This window comes from Microcaecilia unicolor, chromosome 4, assembly GCF_901765095.1.
Source record: "Microcaecilia unicolor chromosome 4, aMicUni1.1, whole genome shotgun sequence".
NCBI classification, from domain to species: domain Eukaryota; kingdom Metazoa; phylum Chordata; class Amphibia; order Gymnophiona; family Siphonopidae; genus Microcaecilia; species Microcaecilia unicolor.
This window is the reverse complement of record NC_044034.1, coordinates 339,349,607-339,369,525: the sequence shown is the minus strand read 5'-3', so window position 1 is coordinate 339,369,525 and position 19,919 is coordinate 339,349,607. Positions and strand designations below refer to the sequence as shown.

The 19,919-nt window shown below is 45.0% G+C and overlaps 2 protein-coding genes across 2 annotated transcripts in view; both read left to right on the top strand.

Moving 5' to 3' along the window:
- Positions 1-19,919, top strand: part of LOC115469447 (arylsulfatase D-like) — a 217,049-nt gene that overhangs the window by 37,596 nt on the left and 159,534 nt on the right. The window lies entirely within an intron of this gene.
- The window catches only part of LOC115469446 (arylsulfatase H-like), an 83,732-nt gene that overhangs the window by 37,637 nt on the left and 26,176 nt on the right, over positions 1-19,919 (top strand). The window contains exons 5-7 of the mRNA XM_030202111.1: positions 1,346-1,769; positions 6,837-6,973; positions 14,213-14,347. Coding sequence (XP_030057971.1) covers positions 1,346-1,769; positions 6,837-6,973; positions 14,213-14,347 — 696 coding nt within the window. The remainder of the gene's footprint in view (positions 1-1,345; positions 1,770-6,836; positions 6,974-14,212; positions 14,348-19,919) is intronic.

Genomic DNA, 19,919 nt, shown 5'->3' with positions numbered 1-19,919 from the left:
TTTGATCATGTTATTGTCACTGTTGCCAAGTGACCCCAACACTGTTATTGCTCGCACTGCATCCACTAAGAACTAGATTTAAATTATAAAGATTATCCTTCTCTCTCTCATATGCTTTATATTCTCCTAGCCTAAAGGATCCCTTTTACAAAGACACTCTAGCGTTTTTAACGCCCATAGAACTATTTGGGCGTCTCTAGCATTTAGCGCACACCCTAAAAACACTAGCACGCCTTTGTAAAAGGGGCCTAAAGTTCACTAGGACCCTGGAAGGGGGATCATGCTCTATAGCTGGTAAGAAGTGAATTTTAAATAGCGCAATATGCCAAAATGATGAATGCACAATATTCAGTTGATACAGATTTTTTTTTAAGGTCTTTATTGATTGACACGCTAAACTGGCCAATTTTGCTATCTCCCGGTCAAATTAAACCAGAATGGGTAACCTGTGCCCTGGCATATTTTCAAAGCACTTAGCCTTCCAAAGTTCCATAGAAACCTATGGAACTTTGGAAGGCTAAGTGCTTTGAAAATATGCCTCGTAGCGGAGCATATTGTCAACTACTACTATTACTACTACTTAACATTTCTAAAGCGCTACCAGGGTTACGCAGCGCTGTACAGTTTCACAAAGAGAGACAGTCCCTGCTCAAAGAGCTTACAATCTAATAGACACGTGAACGGTCGGACCGATAGGGGCAGTCAAAATAGGGGCAGTCTGGATTCACTGAATGGTAAGGGTTAGGTGCCGAATGCAGCATTGAAGAGGTGGGTTTTAAGCAAAGACTTGAAGATGGGCAGGGAGGGGGCTTGGCGTAAGGGCTCAGGAAGGTTGTTCCAAGCATAGGGTGAGGCGAGGCAGAATGAGCGGAGCCTGGAGTTGGCGGTGGTGGAGAAGGGTACTGAGAGGAGGGATTTGTCCTGTGAACGGAGGTTACGGGCGGGAACGTAAGGGGAGATGAGGGTAGAAAGATAGTGAGGGGCAGCAGACTGAGTGCATTTGTAGGTAAGAAGGAGAAGCTTGAATTGAATGCGGTATCTGATTGGAAGCCAGTGAAGTGACCTGAGGAGAGGGGTGATATGAGTATATCGGTTCTGGCGAAATATGAGACGTGCAGCAGCGTTCTGAACAGATTGAAGGGGGTATAGGTGGCTAAGTGGGAGGCCGGTGAGGAGTAAGTTGCAGTAGTCCAGGCGAGAGGTAATGAGAGCGTGGACGAGAGTTTAATCCCTAGTTTAGGATTCCCTGTGCTTATTCTTTGTACAACACTCAATACTGCTTCATTTAAACATTTAAAATGATAAACTTAATTCACTATAATTGTTAATCTTTTGTGTTTTACAGGAAAATGGCACCTGGGTGTAAACTGCGAATCCTACAATGACTTCTGCCACCATCCTTTAAACCATGGCTTTGATTACTTTTATGGAATGCCTCACACCCTTCTCGGTGACTGCCAGCTAGGAAAACCTCTTGAACTAGGCATAGTTCTCAGATATCGATTATGGTTTTATACGCAAATGATTGCCCTCGCTGTGTTTACAATAGTCGTCATAAATCTTACTGGCTTTTTTCTATTCTCTTGGAAAATAATCTTCTCCTTGGTGCTTTTTGGAATTTTGTTTTTCATATCTTGGTACATCAGCTTTGGATTCGTCCGGTACTGGGACTGTTTAATGATGAGAAACTACGAAATTACTGAACAGCCAATGAAAGTGGAAAGAACGTATTCTCTCATAGTGAAAGAAGCAGTTTCGTTCATCGAAAGGTAGCGTATGTTTTTGATGAGATTTGGATCTGCTGTAGCTTGGCATGGTCAATTCAGTTCTGAGTTTACAGGTCAACCTTTGGAGAAATGATTCAGTAGAGAGCATCAGATTGGAAAGTATTTCTTTTAAGGCTGATAGTCAAAGAGTCTAGGCTCCTAATTTTGAAATTTGGACTAGTAAGTTGACCTTTTGTCTAAATTTATGCTCCTAGTTTCACTAGACTCCTAAATTTAGGCGCAGAGTGGGCGGTAACAGGAGCAGATACAGGACAACGAAAAATTAGGAGCTTAGCACTGTTTTTCAGCACTAGGCACCTAAATTAGGGGCCTAATTCCTGGCAAATGTATGAAGGGTCTCGATTTAATAACATAACTTTTAAGCTACTAAATTTAGATGAAGTTTCAGCTGAAAACATAGGGGCCCTTTTACTAAGCTCTGGTAAGATATGCACTTACGTCACATAAAAATTAACATGTAGTATGTGTAAAGCCTTTGCAGTAATTGCAGGGAGCGCACTAAGCATCTGCTCAGCATTTTCCAGAAAGGGCAGAGATTTACTGTACTGGTATCATGGTGCAGGCCAGTGAAAGTAAATAAACATAAAAAAGAAGTGAAGTGGCTGAGTATCTGCATCAGTCCCCCAATTGGACCCCCCACAATCACAATGCTGTACAACCCTGGCACAACTCTGCCCTCCTCCAGGCATCAAGAGCAATCCACTTCCTGACATTAAGAGCCCCCTCCTTGACATGATGACTCCTAAATCTTTCCTGGACCACAAGACTCCCACCAAACCCTTCCCTGACTGCCAGATTCCTACTTGAACCATTCTTAGCCCACAAGACTCTCATTTGAACCCTTCCCCAAAATCAGGATTCCCACAGAAACCCTTCCCCGACAGCCAGATTCCCACCTGAATCATTCCTGGACCATGAAACTCCCACCTGAACCCTTTCTCAACAGCCAGAGTCCCACCCAAACTCTTCCTGGACCACAAGACTCCCACCCAAACATTTCCTCAACATCAGGTCACTCACTCAAACCCTTCCCCAACACCCAGACTCCCACCCAACCCCTTCCTAGACCAAAAGGCCCCCACTTGAACCCCTCCTCTTATCAGGACCCCCATAAAACCCTTCTCCAATGGCCAGACTCCCACCTGAGCCCTTCTACTACTACTACTACTACTATTTAGCATTTCTATAGCGCTACAAGGCATACGCAGCGCTGTACAAACATAGAAGAAAGACAGTCCCTGCTCAAAGAGCTTACAATCTAATAGACAAAAAATAAATAAAGTAAGCAAATCAAATCAATTAATGTGAACGGGAAGGAAGAGAGGAGGGTAGGTGGAGGCGAGTGGTTACAAGTGGTTACGAGTCAAAAGCAATGTTAAAGAGGTGGGTTTTCAGTCTAGATTTAAAGGTGGCCAAGGATGGGGCAAGACGTAGGGGCTCAGGAAGTTTAATCCAGGCGTAGGGTGCAGCGAGACAGAAGGCGCGAAGTCTGGAGTTGGCAGTAGTGGAGAAGGGAACAGATAAGAAGGATTTATCCATGGAGCGGAGTGCACGGGAAGGGGTGTAGGGAAGGACGAGTGTGGAGAGATACTGGGGAGCAGCAGAGTGAGTACATTTATAGGTTAGTAGAAGAAGTTTGAACAGGATGCGAAAACGGATAGGGAGCCAGTGAAGGGTCTTGAGGAGAGGGGTAGTATGAGTAAAGCGACCCTGGCGGAAGATGAGACGGGCAGCAGAGTTTTGAACCGACTGGAGAGGGGAGAGGTGACTAAGTGGGAGGCCAGCAAGAAGCAGATTGCAGTAGTCTAAACGAGAGGTGACAAGGGTGTGGATGAGGGTTTTGGTAGAGTGCTCGGAAAGAAAGGGGCGGATTTACGGATGTTGTAAAGAAAGAAACGACAGGTCTTGGCGGTCTGCTGGATATGAGCAGAGAAGGAGAGAGAAGAGTCAAAGATGACCCCAAGGTTTCGAGCTGAGGAGACAGGGAGAATGAGAGAGCCATCAACAGAAATAGAAAACGGGGGAGCGGGGAGGTGGGTTTGGGGGGAAAATGAGAAGCTCGGTTTTGGTCATATTTAATTTCAGGTGGCGTTGAGACATCCAGGCAGCAATGTCAGACAGCACGCTGAAACTTTGGTTTGGATGCAAGGTGAGATATCAGGGGTAGAAAGGTAGATTTGGGAGTCATCAGCATAGAGGTGGTAGGAAAAGCCATGGGATGAGATTAATGAACCAAGGGAAGAAGTGTAGATAGAAAAGAGGAGGGGACCAAGAACAGAACCCTGGGGTACGCCGACAAGTCCCTCACCCAAACCCTTCCTTGACCTGAATCCCCAACAGCACAATCCTGCCTTTTCATAGTCCTCCCCCCCCCCCCCCCCCCCCCCCCCCACCCTGACTCTCCTCCCTGGGATTTACCCGAGGGTTTCCCTGGTAGTTCATGTTCAAGGTTAACTATATTTGATATACCACCTAAAAGATACGCCAGGAGGTCATGGGCAGCAGCGGTCACCCTCTGCTACTGTCTAGGTTGGCAGCATCAAACAAAATGGCACCGATTATCCCTAGCAGTAGTCTCATGGTACTTCCATATGGAAGAATACACTGTAGTGATAGTATTGCAAGACTACTGCTAGGGGTCATTGGTACCATTTTATTTGACAGCACCAACCTGAGTGGCTGGCTGCTGCCCAGGACTCTCTGATACACCAATGAAGCCCTCAGGTAAGTCCTGGAACAGGAGGGGCAGAGGTTGACACAGGTTGCACCCAGAAACATAGTCAAATTGACAGAAGCTTGAAACTTGTGAGCTGTGATCCAGAAGCAAAAGTCAAAGCTTTAGGGAAGAAGTTATCAACATGGGCTACTGTTAAGATGTTTTATTTTACCACTAACATAACATAACAATACAATTTATATTCCATAGTCAACCTCACCGTTCTACATGGATTACACAGTCAAGAAGCTGGACAGTCACCAAAACTGCCACCAAAACTGAAAGCTTTTGGCCGAAATTCATCACCTGGTTTTGTTGAAACCAAAACCTCATGTGTGGTTCAGGGGTGTAGCTACGTGGGGCCATGGGAGCATGCCCTGGCCCCTCCCCGCCGCCACCGTCAGGTACCTGTCAGCCAAAGTCCTCTTCAGCGCCAGTCTCCGGGCTGGCGCGTTGCTGATTTGGAAGGATTCTGTTTCTGTGTGAGTCGTCCTGACGTCCTGCACGTTCCTACTTGCTGCCTGCATGTAGGAACGTATGAATATGCCGGACGCCAGGACAGAAACAGAATCCTTCCTGATCAGCAACGCGCCGCCCCAGAGACCGGCGCTGAAGAGGACTTCGGCTGGTGGGGGTTGGGGACCCCCGCTACCACAGGTACCTGACAGTGGCGGTGGCAGGGGAGGATTGGCGGTGGGGGGAAGGGGGTTCGAAAGGGGAGGTGCGGCAGTGCCGCGGGGACGGTCAAAAGTGGTGGCGGCGGCAGGGGGGGGGTCAAAAGTGGTGGGAGGGTCAGTGGGGAGGGGGGAGGCTAAAATGTGCCCCCTCACCTCGGGCTCTGGACCCCCCTCCCGCCGAAATCTGGCTATGCCCTGAATGTGAACCAATGAGGGCTGCTAGGGGCCGTCAGAGCATGCAGTCTGCATCTCTCTGCTAAACCCACAATATCTAAGCCAGATTATAATAATTTAAATAATGAAACACTGCATTTTACCTCCAAGCCGGGATATAACAAATGTAAACCACTTTGGTTGTACCACAGAAAGGTGGTATATCAAATCCATAAACCATTTCATGGACCTCAGCTAATGAAAACTGAAACTAAAAGCCACATACGTTTTCAGTGGCTGACCCTCAGAATGACAGCTGATGTCATAAACAGAAGAGCTTATTTCTAAGGAGCTTATTATGCCAAATTTAAAGACTTAAATTCCTGCTATAATTTACCAGATAAAGTATTGTGCAAGATCATAACTGCATTACTTGCAATCACAGTACAAAAAAAAAAAGAATACAAAGAGGAGCCTCCCTTCCCCAACACTACCTTACAATCCCTGGAGGTCTAATGATGTAGTCAGGGCAGGAGGAATGCCCCAGCTATTTTGAAAACAGAGCCAGAATGGGCAGGAGTAACTGGGGAATCACTCCTAGACCACCAGGGATTGTAAGATAGGCCCAAGGGGGGGGGGGGGGGGCTATGGATAGGGGGAGGCATTCAGGGGGTCCAGGAAGAAGGGCAATTTCTGTTCAGGAAGAGGAGAGAGGGAAAAAGCCAAACAACAAAAGCACAGTGGGCCTGCAAGAGTGGGTTTGCAGCCAAACTTTAATGAAGGTCCTGCCATGGGCTGTGTTACAGTGGGATGCCTGCGTCAAGGGTCAAGTTAGCCTATTCTTTCAGAAAGTTAAAAAAAACACTACCAAGGATCAAGAGCCTTCAACTTTCTAGAAGGACACGCTACATTGACTCCTTGACAAAGGCATTCTGCATAAACATGGTTAGTGTTGGGTTCATTAAGGTTTGGCTGCAAACCTGCTCTCAGAAGTCCATTGTGCTTTTGTTGTTTGGCTTTAGATTCCCTCTCCTTTGTTGCTATATAACCTAACCACGTATGCACGAATATATCGGGTTATGCTAGTATTCTATACAGGAAAGCTGGCACCTACAGACTCCTAGTAGATATTCTCTAGGTGAATAAAATATAGGCACCGTATTAATAGAATTGCCCTCTGTAAGCCTAACATTTATGTAGTCCATTTTATCTTGTGTCTGATGGCTCAGTGTTGTGGCAGAATGAAGGAAGTGAACAAACAGTAACAGGATATGAAATTTCGATGCAACATCATAGGTTTTAAATGTAATTGCAGCCACCTTTCTGTGCTCAATCCTAGATATTCTTTTCAAGTTCCGGCTATACATTAAAGAGACCTTCCCAGAGCTCATTAAAACCTGAATGACCCTTGCTTTAGACTTTCTCCTAAAGAAAAATGAATTCCTTTTGCTCTTTGTTCTGAACTTTTCTCCAGGAGTAACAGACTGATATATCTGCTTCCAGGAACAAGAAAGGGCCTTTCCTTCTATTTGTTTCCTTCTTACATGTGCACACTCCGCTCGTCACCAGCGAGAGGTTCATCGGTCGCAGTCGGCACGGATTATATGGAGATAATGTGGAGGAGATGGACTGGATGATTGGTAAGTAACTTCTACCTTTATTTTGCCTGTCATAACGCAGTTCTTTAGAGCAGTACTTCTCAACCCAGTCCTCGGAACACATACAGATAGTTGGATTTTTAGGATATCCACTAGGAATATGCAAGAAAGAGATTTGCATGCACTGCCTCCTCAGAATGCAAATTTCTCTCATGCCATATAAATTGTGGATATCCTGAAAACCCAAGTGGCTGGTGGGAAATGGAATATTTCTGTAGCTGATTAGAAACAGTACATCATAATAGAAGCAGCCCTTTAAACATTTTTGTTTGAAAGATAACCCAAACTACAGATTTAAAAGGGCAATTCTGGCTGACGGGGGGAGTCTCAGGCAAGATGGCGGATTAGAGCGGAAGCGTGAGAGAGAGCTCCGACTTCACAAGGAAACCTTCGGGTGAGAAATTCCTATCCCAGGTTATGGGAAAGAGGAAGGGGAAGACCAGGGGACCGTCCTCCTCGGTACCTGGAACCATTCCCGCTCCCCGGCAGCTGACCCTGGAGCAAGTCGGTATTCTCCCACAAATCATGCAAGCACCCACCTCGGATCGACCCGCGGATGTTTCCCTGGGTCACAGCGAAGGAGCGGTCTCGTTGAGCCCGCTCGAAAATACAGCACCTCCGCGACCCGGAAGTAGCTTTTTCTCCGAGGCAGGAACACCTTGCTTGACTCCCGGAGAGGAGGATAACCAAGCGTTCCTAGGAGGTACCTCGGCGATACTTGTCCCGACAGAGGGAACAACGGAAAGATGGAGGGATAATACCACCTCGACCCCCACGCTTGCGGGAATAGCTTCTATCAAAGGTTCGGAGCTGAGAAAACCTGCTGTCGTAACCTTGGACTCCCTATGGGACGTGCTTCAAGGAATGAACTCTCTGCTAATAAAGAGAAAGTAGAGAAACTCAACCTTGAATGTTCAATAGGTTTGATACGCTGATATTCGGCTGTGGGTAACTGCATGATACCGCTCTTTAGATTATTGTTGTATATTTTCCTTTTTCTTTTTCCTTGTTTCTTGCCTGGTAAATTGTGGTCTAAATGTATCTTGGATTATTCCATGATTTGTAACATTTTGATATTTTTTATTTCCTTTTTTCTGACATTTATGTTGTATGACTAAATGTATTATAAAACTTAATAAAATAAAATTAAAAAAAATAAATAAATAAAAAAAAATAAAAGGGCAATTCTATAACTAGGCACTAATGGGTATGCACCACTATTCCCTCTAAGCTGACCAGGAGTCCTCCATCAACAGACCTACCAGTGGGAGGTGGTCTTTCACTATCACATTTTCAATAGTGAGGGACAGGCAAGTTCTGCAGGACTCCAGGGAAACTGCCTGACCCTAGTGATTGAGAAAACAGTATAGAAGCACCACCCTCAACTGGTAGCCATGCGTTGGAGGACTCCCGCTCAGCTCAGAGGGAACAGTGTTTTGCACACGTAAATGCAGATAAAAGCAGTGGCATAGCATGCAAATGCAAGGGGGACGTACAAGTGTGCTGGAATAACTGTGGGAGCCTCAATGTAATGTGTGCCGATGCTCAATTCCATTGGCAGATTAAAACTTGCCTATTTACATAGTAGCATAGTAAATGACGTCAGATAAAGATCTGTACAGTCCATCCAGTCTGCCCAACAAGATAAACTCATTTTACATGGGTATGTGATACTTTATATGTATACCCCAGTTTGATTTGTCCTTGTCATTCTCAGGGCACAGACCGTAGACGTCTGCCCAGCACTGTTCTTGTACTAAGTTCTGAAGCTAACGTCGAAGCCCCTTAAAATTTACACTCCAGCCCATCCATATCTATTCAGTCACGATCAGGGCATAGACCAGGGGTAGGCAACTCCCCGCGCTTTACCTATATCGATCTAAAATATATTATATTAAGATATGTAAACTCAAAAAAGCTAATGACAAACCTTTAAAAATGCCACATGACAATGATCACCGCCAACAAAATCAATCAGTGCAGAAAATAGTAGCTCCAGAGTGATTCGCACACCACGGAGATCCCTTTTGGAAGAGATATTGGACAATACCCAAATCTGTTGTTATATAACATCATCATATAACAGATCATCGAATATACATAATCAGCTGTACACTGTAAGACTCCTGATGAAGGCGTACTTTAGCGCCGAAACACAGCTGTGTCGAGTCGAATTTGTCACTGTTTTTCTTGGAATAAAGGTTTGATTTGCAACATACGTCTGCTCCGGTTTCTTGGAGGAGCCTACCTTTCCTACTCCCTGCTCTGTGAAGGAAGGAATACATAAGTCCACTAGTAATCCACCCAGAAGGCCTATTTTATCTGGGAATGGTTCAGTTCATGACCCCCCCACCCCTCTCTGTTTTGTGGATTTTTTTCTACATCCTTTTGTTCCTCTAATTGATTAATTTGTTAGGGACTCATACCCCGTGATCAATCTCTTGAACCAATTTGATGGGGATTTATCTGAGATCATACTAGTCACAATGGATAGAGATTCTTTGCACACCAAAATACCACAAACAGAGACAATGTTAGTTATTGAGAAAACGCTCAGAGCTTGCACAAAAAAAATCTCAGAATTCCTAACCATCTTATTCTTACCTTTGCAAATATTGCCCTTACCAAAAACTATTTTAGATTTCAAGAGGTTTGTTTAGGTTAAGATCATGGCAATGGGTGCAACCATGGCCCCGGACATTGCCAATCTATATGTGCTTGTTTTGAGGATACGTACTTGTGAAAAACATCCATGTAACGATAATATCTGTCTACACAAAAGGATCATTGATGACATCTTTATTCTGTGGCGAGGTGATGTTAAGGAACTAGAGGTCTTTCATATGTGGCTGAATACAAGAGATGGAAATCTGATATTCAAGATGTAATATGATTTCAGTGAGATTCATTATTTAGATATTCTTACTAAAAAGGGAATTTATCAATTCCTAACCACTCTTTATAAAAAAAATAAAAAACGACTGACAGGAATGTGTTTTGCATTACACTAGCTTTCATCAGAAGGTGGAATTTATCTTATTCCCAATTCCTTAGGTTAAGGAAAGTATGTACTAAGTTTAATGAGTTCAATAGACAGTTGACCATTATGGAAAGAGACAGGCCATGCTGGTGTTCAATGTCATTAAATCCATTGGAGAGGGGGGATGTTGAGTTGACTCTTCTACGTGAGGAGCAGAGATTTTATACATCAATTTAATTCTGTAGTACCCTTTGGACTTAACCTAGACATGGATCTTAGACTTTAATCTTCCTTTAAACCTATTTAAGGAATACTACATGAGATATTTAGACCTCCCATTTTTTTTTTTTTTTTTTGGGGGGGGGGTACACAGATGCTTATATATCAGTGTTTTTAAAATGGCCTTTTCTCCAATGGTTTGCAGCCTTTTTCTGGGTGTCTTTACATTTTGTTTTTACACTTGGTTTTCTATTTCTTTCTTTCTTATATTTCATTGTTTTCTTTCTCTTCTTCTCATGTCTTTTGTCTGTCTTTTTTTCTGACTTTGTCTGTCTTTTTTGAACCATTTTCCTTTCCCCTCCTTTTTTAGACTTTTTTTCCCTTTTTCCCCTTCCTTCCTTTCCTTCCCTCCCTCTGCTTCCCCTTTCCCCTCACTTTTCTTCCTTTCTCCTCCCCCTTCTTCCTTCCCCCTCCTTCCTTCCCCCTTTCCTTCTTCCTTCCCCTCCCCCTCTTTCTCCCTTCCTCTCTCCTTCTCCCTTGCACTAACACCCCCCACCCTTTCTTTTTTCCCTTTTTCTCTCTTTTCTTCTTTTTTCCTTTTCCCTCTTCTTTTCCTCAGACTTGTTTTCTCTTCCTCCCCCCCCCCCCCCCCCCCCCCAACATCTGCATTGTAATAGGACCCATATTGGTATTTGGTCTTTCCGTTTTTATTTTTTTTTTAATTAATGTTCATATATACATTCTGTAAGCTTTTTTGATTGGTGCGGTAGTTCACTTTTTCCATCACACAGTGGAGCTCTTTTTCAATAAGTCGCTCCGTTGTTTATAAAGAATGCTTCACAATGAGTGTGCTACTTTTACCCATGCTGATTGACTTTGTCGGCGGTGAACATTGTCATGTGGCATGTTAAAAGGTTTAAGAAACAGCACAGAGAGGGTCCGAAGTACAGAACAAAGCCCAAAAAGCAACAAAAAGTACTAGGAGCCTTCAAAAACAGAACAAGCCCTTTAATTGTACAGCATGAATCTTGTTCAACAATCTCTCGTCATTGACCCAACACAGGCCACGTTTCGGTGCACAGTGCCTGCGTCAGGGGTCATTCAATCCTAATTATTTGGTGTAAGAAAAACTAGCTAAAAAGCTGAATGCACAACAAACGGGACCTCGTCCACGCACTATATTCTCCTACTTCCCACGCTGGGGAGGTAAGAAGGACCATTTTGCTCCCAGCATGAAGCACTTAGGGCTCCTTTTACTAAGCGGTGGTAAGCCCAACGTGAGCTTACCGCTTGCTATACAGGAAGTACCGCCGGGCTACTGTAGCAGCCTGGTGGTACTTCCCGCCCCTAGCATACCGTCATCTCCAGTGCTACAACAATGTATTTATTTTTGTAGCGCTGGAGTGTGCCTGGCAGTATTCGGTTACCTCCAGATTAGTGCTGGAGCCCTTACCTCCCCCTCAGTAAGGGCTCCCCCCAAAATGGCTGTGCGGCAAGTGCTTTACTTGCTGCATGGCCATTTCCTGCAGGAAGAGAGACTTCCCTTTTACCAGCTACAGTAAAAGGGGGCCTCGGCATGCACGAATGCGACGACATCAGCACAGGTCCCCTTTTGCCACAGCTTGGTGAAAGGGGCTCTTTGTGTGCAACTTAAAAGTGGGTGTGGCCATAGGAGGGGCATGAGTGGGTCAGGAGTATTCACTAAAGATGTGCGTAGTATTACAGAATACTAGGTATCTGCTCCTAACTTATAAACTGGAATTTACACATGGTTTCAGTTGGTGTAAATCCTTGTGCCCAAAGTTGAGTACGGATCCCGTCACTACACGTTATTCTATATAGGGTACCCATTCCAGAGCGCCCTTTATAGAATACTGTTCAGTGCTGATTTTCTTTGGTGCCAAATTTGGATACCATTTACTAAATCTACTCCTATATAGCCAAATAGCCTCCAGCGGAATTCTGGTACAAGACTATTGGCTATTCTAAGGCAGTGTTTCCCAAGTCCAGTCCTGGAGTACCCCTTGCCAGGATTTATATTTATTTTTATTATTATTAGGATTTATTTACTGCCTTTTTGAAGGAATTCACTCAAGGCGGTGTACAGTAAGAATAGATCAAACATAAGCAATAGGCAATTACAGCAGTAAAAATATTCAAACAATACAAAGTATGGCATGGTATACTACTTGCAATGTAACACAATACGTAATATGAACATTATAATTGGTAGTGAAGGGTAAGGCAAAGTTGTAACATATAGATGAGTAAGAAAGTAGGAAGAATTAGAAAATAAGGTGATTGATTTGAAGAAAGTTGCACGTGAGGTCAGAGAGATGGTTAAATATCATCTCAGCTAGGGTAGGAGTGGATAAACATATCCCGCTGCAGTATGTGCAGCCCGAGTCAATCCTTGTGTGTGTGAGTGAGATTAACAAGTTAGTTACTTTTTCCATTAAAGGCTTGGTTGAAGAGCCAAGCTTTCACTTGCTTCCTGAAGTAGAGATAAGTCTTGTGTTAAGCAGAGCCTTTCAGGCAATGCATTCCAGAGTGTGGGGGCTACTTCGGAGAAAGCTCGCTTGTGGGTATCACATCGTGGTGTGTCTTTTGGAGAGAGTGTAGTTAGTGAAAGTCCTTGGGAGGACCTTAGTGTCCTTGGCGGTGTGTGGAGGATCATCCTATTCTTCAGATACTCGGGGCCATTTCCTTTCAGGGCCTTGAAGATCAGACATACAGTTTTAAATTTAGCCCTGTATTGTACTGGTAGCCAATGAAGTTTTTGCAAAAATGGTGTGATGTGGTCATGTCGCTTGCAACCTTCTATGAGTCTTGCTGCTGCATTCTGAATCAACTGGAGCTGGTGCAGGCCCTTTGTAGTCAGACCATTGTACAGTGCAATGCAGTAATCCAGTCTTGATGTTACCATGGCATGCACATCTGGGATAAGATTTACCTTCTCGATGTAAGGAGAGAGGCAGCTTAGCTGTCGCAAATAGTAGAAGCAGCTCTTGAAGGTTACTTGGATTTGGGGAATCAGAGTAAGTGTTGAATCTAACTGTATTCCAAGGTTCCTGACTTGTGATTTGAGGGGGACTTCATACTTCCCAAAAGGGATTTTGATGTCAGGATATCCACAATGCAAATCTCTTCCACGCATATTCATTGTGGATATCTTGAAAACCTGACTGACAAGGGGTACTCCAGGACTGGACTTGGGAAACACTTTAGCCTTTAGCCTTGTGCCAACCTCCCCCCCCCCCCCCCCCCCCAGTTAACTTTTAGGCCTTAAGGCCCCTTCCACTGATATATTAATAAACTTTCCTACATATGTATAATAGAGTGAATTTCAGAAGCTTGAGGTACGTTTATATGTATACAAAGGGGATTTTTACATATAAATCAACATACAAGTAGTAATTTTAGAAAAGATGCTACTATTTGTGTAGATGGCATCATTAAAAGGGGGCATGTTCTGCCTGGGCAGGCCTTCATAGTACGGTCACATTCAGTAAATGACACCCAAATTTGGGCGCCAAAAGAAATCTGTGGGGAATGCTATTCTATATATGGCGCTCTGAGTTGCATGTAATTTATCGAATAGCGCTTAGAGACGATTTTCACGCCAAACCTTGGACACGAGGATTTACATCAACTGAAACTTGGTGTAAATCCTGGCACATACGTTAGATGTGGATCCACAGTTTCTGTTCTTTGCTGCCTCTGAGAAGCTGCTGCCCAAGGCAACTGGCTGGTTCACCTAATATGTAAGCTGACCCAAGTGTCTGTATCTCCTGCTTCTGGGACTGAACGGTGGATCTGTGGCAGGTACTTCCAAGTGACCTGAACTGTCCACTGTTGAAGATAGGATATTAGGCTCAATGAACCTTTGGTTTGACCCAACTTGGCATGTCTTGTTTTATTAAATATACTAAGTTAGTAGTCCAATATAAACATATCACCTGTCCTTTGTTATTGTTCACTTTAGGCAGACTAACATATCTACCATGTGCCATTCATTTCAGGCCAGATTCTGGAAGTTGTTGACAAGCAAGGTTTGCAAAACAACACGCTAACCTATTTTACCTCGGATCATGGAGGATTTTTGGAAGCTCAGCAAGGAGACATTCAGTTGGGTGGCTGGAATGGGATATACAAAGGTAAGATAAAGTGTGTAAGCTGTAGGCTTCCCTTAAGTTAGTAGATTAATTGTAATTAATTCAGTTCCAAAATGTGGCATTGGATGAATTATAACCTGTGGAATTTAGAAAGTGTTTAACTGTCTGTTAATTATACGTACATCATTTTTAAGTTCAGATTTTTATATGTATGAAGGGGATCCTGGTGTGTGCCTGGAGACTATCAGGCCTATTTTCGAAAGAGAAGGGCACCCATCTTCCGACACAAATCGGGAAATGAGCGTCCTCCCAGGGTCGCCCAAATTGTCATAATCAAAAGCCGATTTTGGACGTCCCCAACTGCTTTCCGTCATGGGAACGACCAGAGTTCACGGGGGTGTGTCGGAAGCGTAACGAAGGCGGGACTGGGGCATGCCTAACACATGTGCGTCCTCGTCCAATAATGGAAAAAAGAAGGGCGTCCCTGACGAACACTTGGGCGACTTTACTTGGTCCAATTTTTCTTACGACCAAGCCTCAAAAAGGTGCCCGAACTGACCAGATGACCACTCTATGCCAGCCTCAAATGTCATACTCAGCTCCCTGACATCACTATGCAGGTCCCTGGAGCAGTTTTAGTGGGTGCAGTGCACTTTAGGCAGGCGGACCCAGGCCCATCCCTCCCCACCTGTTACACTTGTGGTGGGAAATGTGAGCCCTTCAAAACCCACCAGAAACCCACTGTACCCACATGTAGGTGCCCACCTCTTTGGGCTATGGTAGTGTTGTACAGTTGTGAGTAGTGGGTTTTGGGGGGGCTCAGCACCCAAGGTAAGGGAGCTATGCACCTGAGAGCAATTTCTGAAGTCCACTGCAGTACCCCCTAGGGTGCCCAGTTGGTGTCCTGGCACGTCAGGGGGACCACTGCACTACGAATGCTGGCTCCTCCCATGACCAAATGGCTTGGATTTGGTTGTTTCTGAGATGGGCATCCTCGGTTTCCATTATTGCCGAAAATCGGGACGACCATCTCTAAGGATGACCATCTCTAAGGTTGACCTAAATTTTGCGATTTGGGCATCCCCGACCTTATTATTGAAACGAAAGATGGATGCCCATCTTGTTTCGATAATACGGGTTTCCCTGCCCCTTCGCCGGGACGTCCTCCGGAAAACATGGGCGCCCCTTTCGATTATGCCCTTCCACGTGCAGAAAGCAACAATTCTGTCTAAGCAACTGAACTGTAAGTTGGATTTTCTTTGTTTATTCTGAGTACTACAATAAAGAAGATTTGCTTAAGAATTAAGAGTCTACTGCTAAAGCTTCTACTTGGAAATGGTTTAAGCTGGCTGTTTAAGCTACACCATGCTTTGCCTAGAACAGTACAAATATGTTTAAAAGCACCAGTCCCAATTCTGAACCCCGTGACATGATTTACACTCCTTCATTGAGAGAACTGTCTATTTAACCCTACTCTCTGTTTTCTATCTTCTAACCAGTTTCCAGTCCACAAATTGAACATTGCCTCCTATCCCTTGTTGTTCTGGATGAATTAAGACCATACCTCCTCAAGATATGTCCCAATCAGTGGCGTAGCCAGAAAACCAATTTTGGGTGGGCCTGAGCCCAAAGTGGGTGGCACAAAAGTTTCTCTGCCTCGCCCTACCTTCACCTCAAAATATAAATACTTTAGCTAATGAGGATCCTCAAACTCTGAAAGTGGCCAGAACTTCCCTTTACCAAGCTTGGCAGGCAGCAGCAACATCCCTAAGCGACCAAAGCTGGCACCCCTTGCATCCTTAGTTGTCAGTAACTCAAAGATGCTGTCGCCAACTGCAGAGCTTGGTAGAAGGGAGCTCTGACTGCCTTTGGAGGATGGATGCTTGGGGAGCCCCATCAGCTATAAAGCAAGGGTAAGGGCCAGTGTTAGACATGCTCTGGCCCAGGTAGGAAAATAAAGGAGGGCACTCTCTCCAATCTCCTCTCTTCCCTGCCTCCCTTCCGATTTCTGTACCTGCCATTACTATCACACTGACAGACCCTCACCAAAAACAGAACAAGGGATCACAAGTTAGAAATAAAAATATTTACACAAAAATTGAAGTGAGAACCCCAAGAAGTTAAACTTAACATGTACTACAACCCTGGAGAAATAAAAACCAAAAGTGCATTTCCTTTCTACTGAACACAATGCAAAGACATTTGCTCTGCACTTTTCACAAAGCTAACAGATTCCATTTAAACATTCAAAATAAAATGCTTTTTTCTACCTTTGATGTCTGGACATTTTATTTTTCCATTATGTTGCTTCTAATTTCCTGGCGTCTACTAATTCTCCTTCAAGTGACTGCTGTGCATTTGTCTTTTCTCCTCTCTACTGTCTATTCCCTCACTACATCTACCTCCGACATACTGATCATTCCTTTTTAGCTGCTTCCTCTTTTTTTTTTATTTTCTGCCTCTCTGTCAACTCAAATTTTACTCTCTTTCTCGCCTTTCTCCTTCTTTTTACTTTACAGCTGCCTATCAGATCGTCATCTTCTTCTCTCACCCACTAGCTCTCCCATTACCCAACTCACTCCTTCTCCAGCCATTCCCTTTCATCTTTAATCTACTCCCCATTACTATATTTCTATCTTCTGTAATCACTATCCTCTCATCCATTTCCTTGCCACCCTCTTCCTCCGCCCCCCTCCAGCATCTCCCACATGGTTCCACCATTCCCAGCATCTTCCTCCATCCACCCTTCTAGCTCCCTATCCCTTCTCTTCTCTCCACCCCTGTCCCTTCTCTCCTCCCCATGGTCCAGCATTTCTCCCTCTCTCTTTCCTCCCATAGTCTGGCATCTCTCCATCATTCTCATTTGCTCCTGGATCCAATATCTCCCTCTCTCCCCTCTCCTATGAATCTCCCCTGCCTCTCATCCAACCCCATGTCCTACATCTCCCCCTCTCTCCCATTGTCCACATCCTTCTTTCCCCCTCCCTTGTACCCCAGATCCAATAGCTGTCTTCCCCCTCCTTCCCATGCAGCATTCTCTTCCTTCCTCCACCATGTCCAACATTTCTGTCTCTCTCCCACTGTCCACCATCTCTGTCTCCCCCTCCCTTGTGCCCCAGGTCCAATATGTCTTTCTCCTCCACCCATACAGTGTCTCTCCCTTCTTCCCATCCACTGGCATGCCCAACATTTCTCCCTCTCTTCTTTGTGCACCATCTCTCCCTCCCCTCCAGCCCCATATACAAGATTTCTCCCTTTCTTGCCCCCCTCTACCCCTTTGTCTCTCTCTCTCTTCCTTCCCTCCACCCTCATGCACCATCTCTCCCTCCTCTTCACCTGTGTCCAACATTTCTCCCTATGTTCTCCCTCCCCCTCCATGCATCATTTCTCCTTCTCCATCCACCCCATATCTCTTGTCCCTATCCCCCTCTCCCTCCAGGCAGCATTTCTCCCTCTCCTCCCACTAAACAAGATTTCTCCCTCTGCTCCACTGCCTGCCCGGTACCTTGGCAGAGTGAGTGCACCAAATGTAGCTATGCGCACCTCTCCCCAGGCTCCGCTTCGCCGCATGATCGTCGCTCCCTGCACTCTTCCTCTCGCCCTCCACGCTGCACGCTGCGCAGGCATTCACACAGGCAGCCGCGCTCCCCCCCCGCCACGTCCATCCGGTCCTCTGATGCACTTTCTGTTAGGACCGGATAGACGTGGCAGGGGAGAGCACAGCCGCCTGCATGAATTGCAGCACCGCGCGACAGGCAAGAAGAAGAGTGCTGAGCGATGCAGCGAAGCGGAGCCTGGGGAGAAGCAGCGAGCGAAGGATGTGAATGGGCGCCTGGGTGGGCCTGGAGGGAAAGTGGGTGGGCCTGGGCCCACCCAGGCCCACCCGTGGCTACGCCCCTGGTCCCAATGCACCTAATATGTCAGTAAAAAGTTTCATTTGTCAAACAGCCCTTGCTGGAGTGGGATTATTTTTATAGCCAAGTTTCTCAGAAGTAACTCAAGTCCAAAGGGCCTTGAAGCAAGTCTTCTCCCTTGCTGGAAAAATCCTGAAAATGGTAACGGAATTCAAACGTGCGTGGGATATGCATAAAGGAATCCTGTGCAGTAGGAATGGATCCTCAGAAGCTTAGCCGAAATTGGGTGGCGGAGCAGGTGGGGGAAGAGAGGTTGGTGGTTGGGAGGCGAGGATAGTGGAGGGCAGACTTATATGGTCCGTGCCAGAGCCGGTGATGGGAGGCGGGACTGGTGGTTGGGAGGCGGGAAATACTGCTGGGCAGACTTGTACGGTCTGTGCCCTGAAAAAGACAGGTACAAATCAAAGTAAGGTATACACATACGAGTTTATCTTGTTGGGCAGACTGGATGGACCATGCAGGTCTTTTTCTACCGTCATCTACTATGTTACTATGTTACTATGTACTAATGGGGGCATACTGGCAACACAGCTCTTCAGTGTGCTCTCCTTTCTTATCATAGTGTGGGAATGGAATTACATTTCTTTATTTCAAACACAAATGCCTTTTTTTCTAAGGCGCCAGTACTCATACAGGGCTGATATTAGGGGGTGGAGTGAATATTCATGGGTCCTCCTTCACAGTAGCTCTGACCCCTGTTACCAGTGGCAGATCATATCAAAAAATAATTAAAATTGTGTTATGTTCTCAGGAACAACACATAAATACTGCAGACGCTCAGAACTTGTAAAATAAACTTGCCAAATCTTAACAGCCTTATCTACCAAGATTCAATCTGCAATAAACCACTAACCTATGAAAAGATGACACTGTAAATGTATGGCCCTAGAGCACCAATACACCTACTACTTAGAAATTAGAACAAGCAGTACCCCAGTACTGACACTATACACTAGCAGTTCCTCGCCTCAGTCACAGATGAAGACATAGATCATGGAGAGACTGTCTAATACTAAGTAAGGGCTCACAAATTAGAAAAAGCATGCAGACAAAATCTGAAAATGGAAACCCTGGGAGTCCAGACAATGAAATCTGAGCAATACAATGCTGCAAAAACAGAAATTGCCCATTTCTGCAAATACTGAGCAATTGCAAAGATACAAGAAATGAACATTCCATGTTGACAAATTCTAATTTCCAGCACAGAATAAAATGGTATCTTTTCTACCTTTTTGAGTGGCATTTTTTTTTTCATTGGTTTGGTGCGGAACACTTTCAGGCTTCACACAATGTTCTTTTCCAGGGTCTCCTGCCTGCAGTCATTCACGTCAAGCTCCCCCCCCCTATACACACATTTCCCCATACCTCCTAATGCTCTTTCTGGCTGCACCCACTTACCCCAAGCTGCCTCCTCCATGTATTCATAAGAACATAAAAAGTGCAATACTGGGTCAAATCAGTGGTCCATCTAGCACAGTATCCTGTTTCTAACATAGGTCAATCCAGGTCCCAAGTACCTGACAGAATCCTAAGAAGTAGCAAGATGACATAGTAACATAACATAGTAACATAGTAGATGACGGCAGAAAAAGACCTGCATGGTCCATCCAGTCTGCCCAACAAGATAAACTCATATGTGTATACCTTACCTTGATTTGTACCTGCCTTTTTCAGGGCACAGACCGTACAAGTCTGCCCAG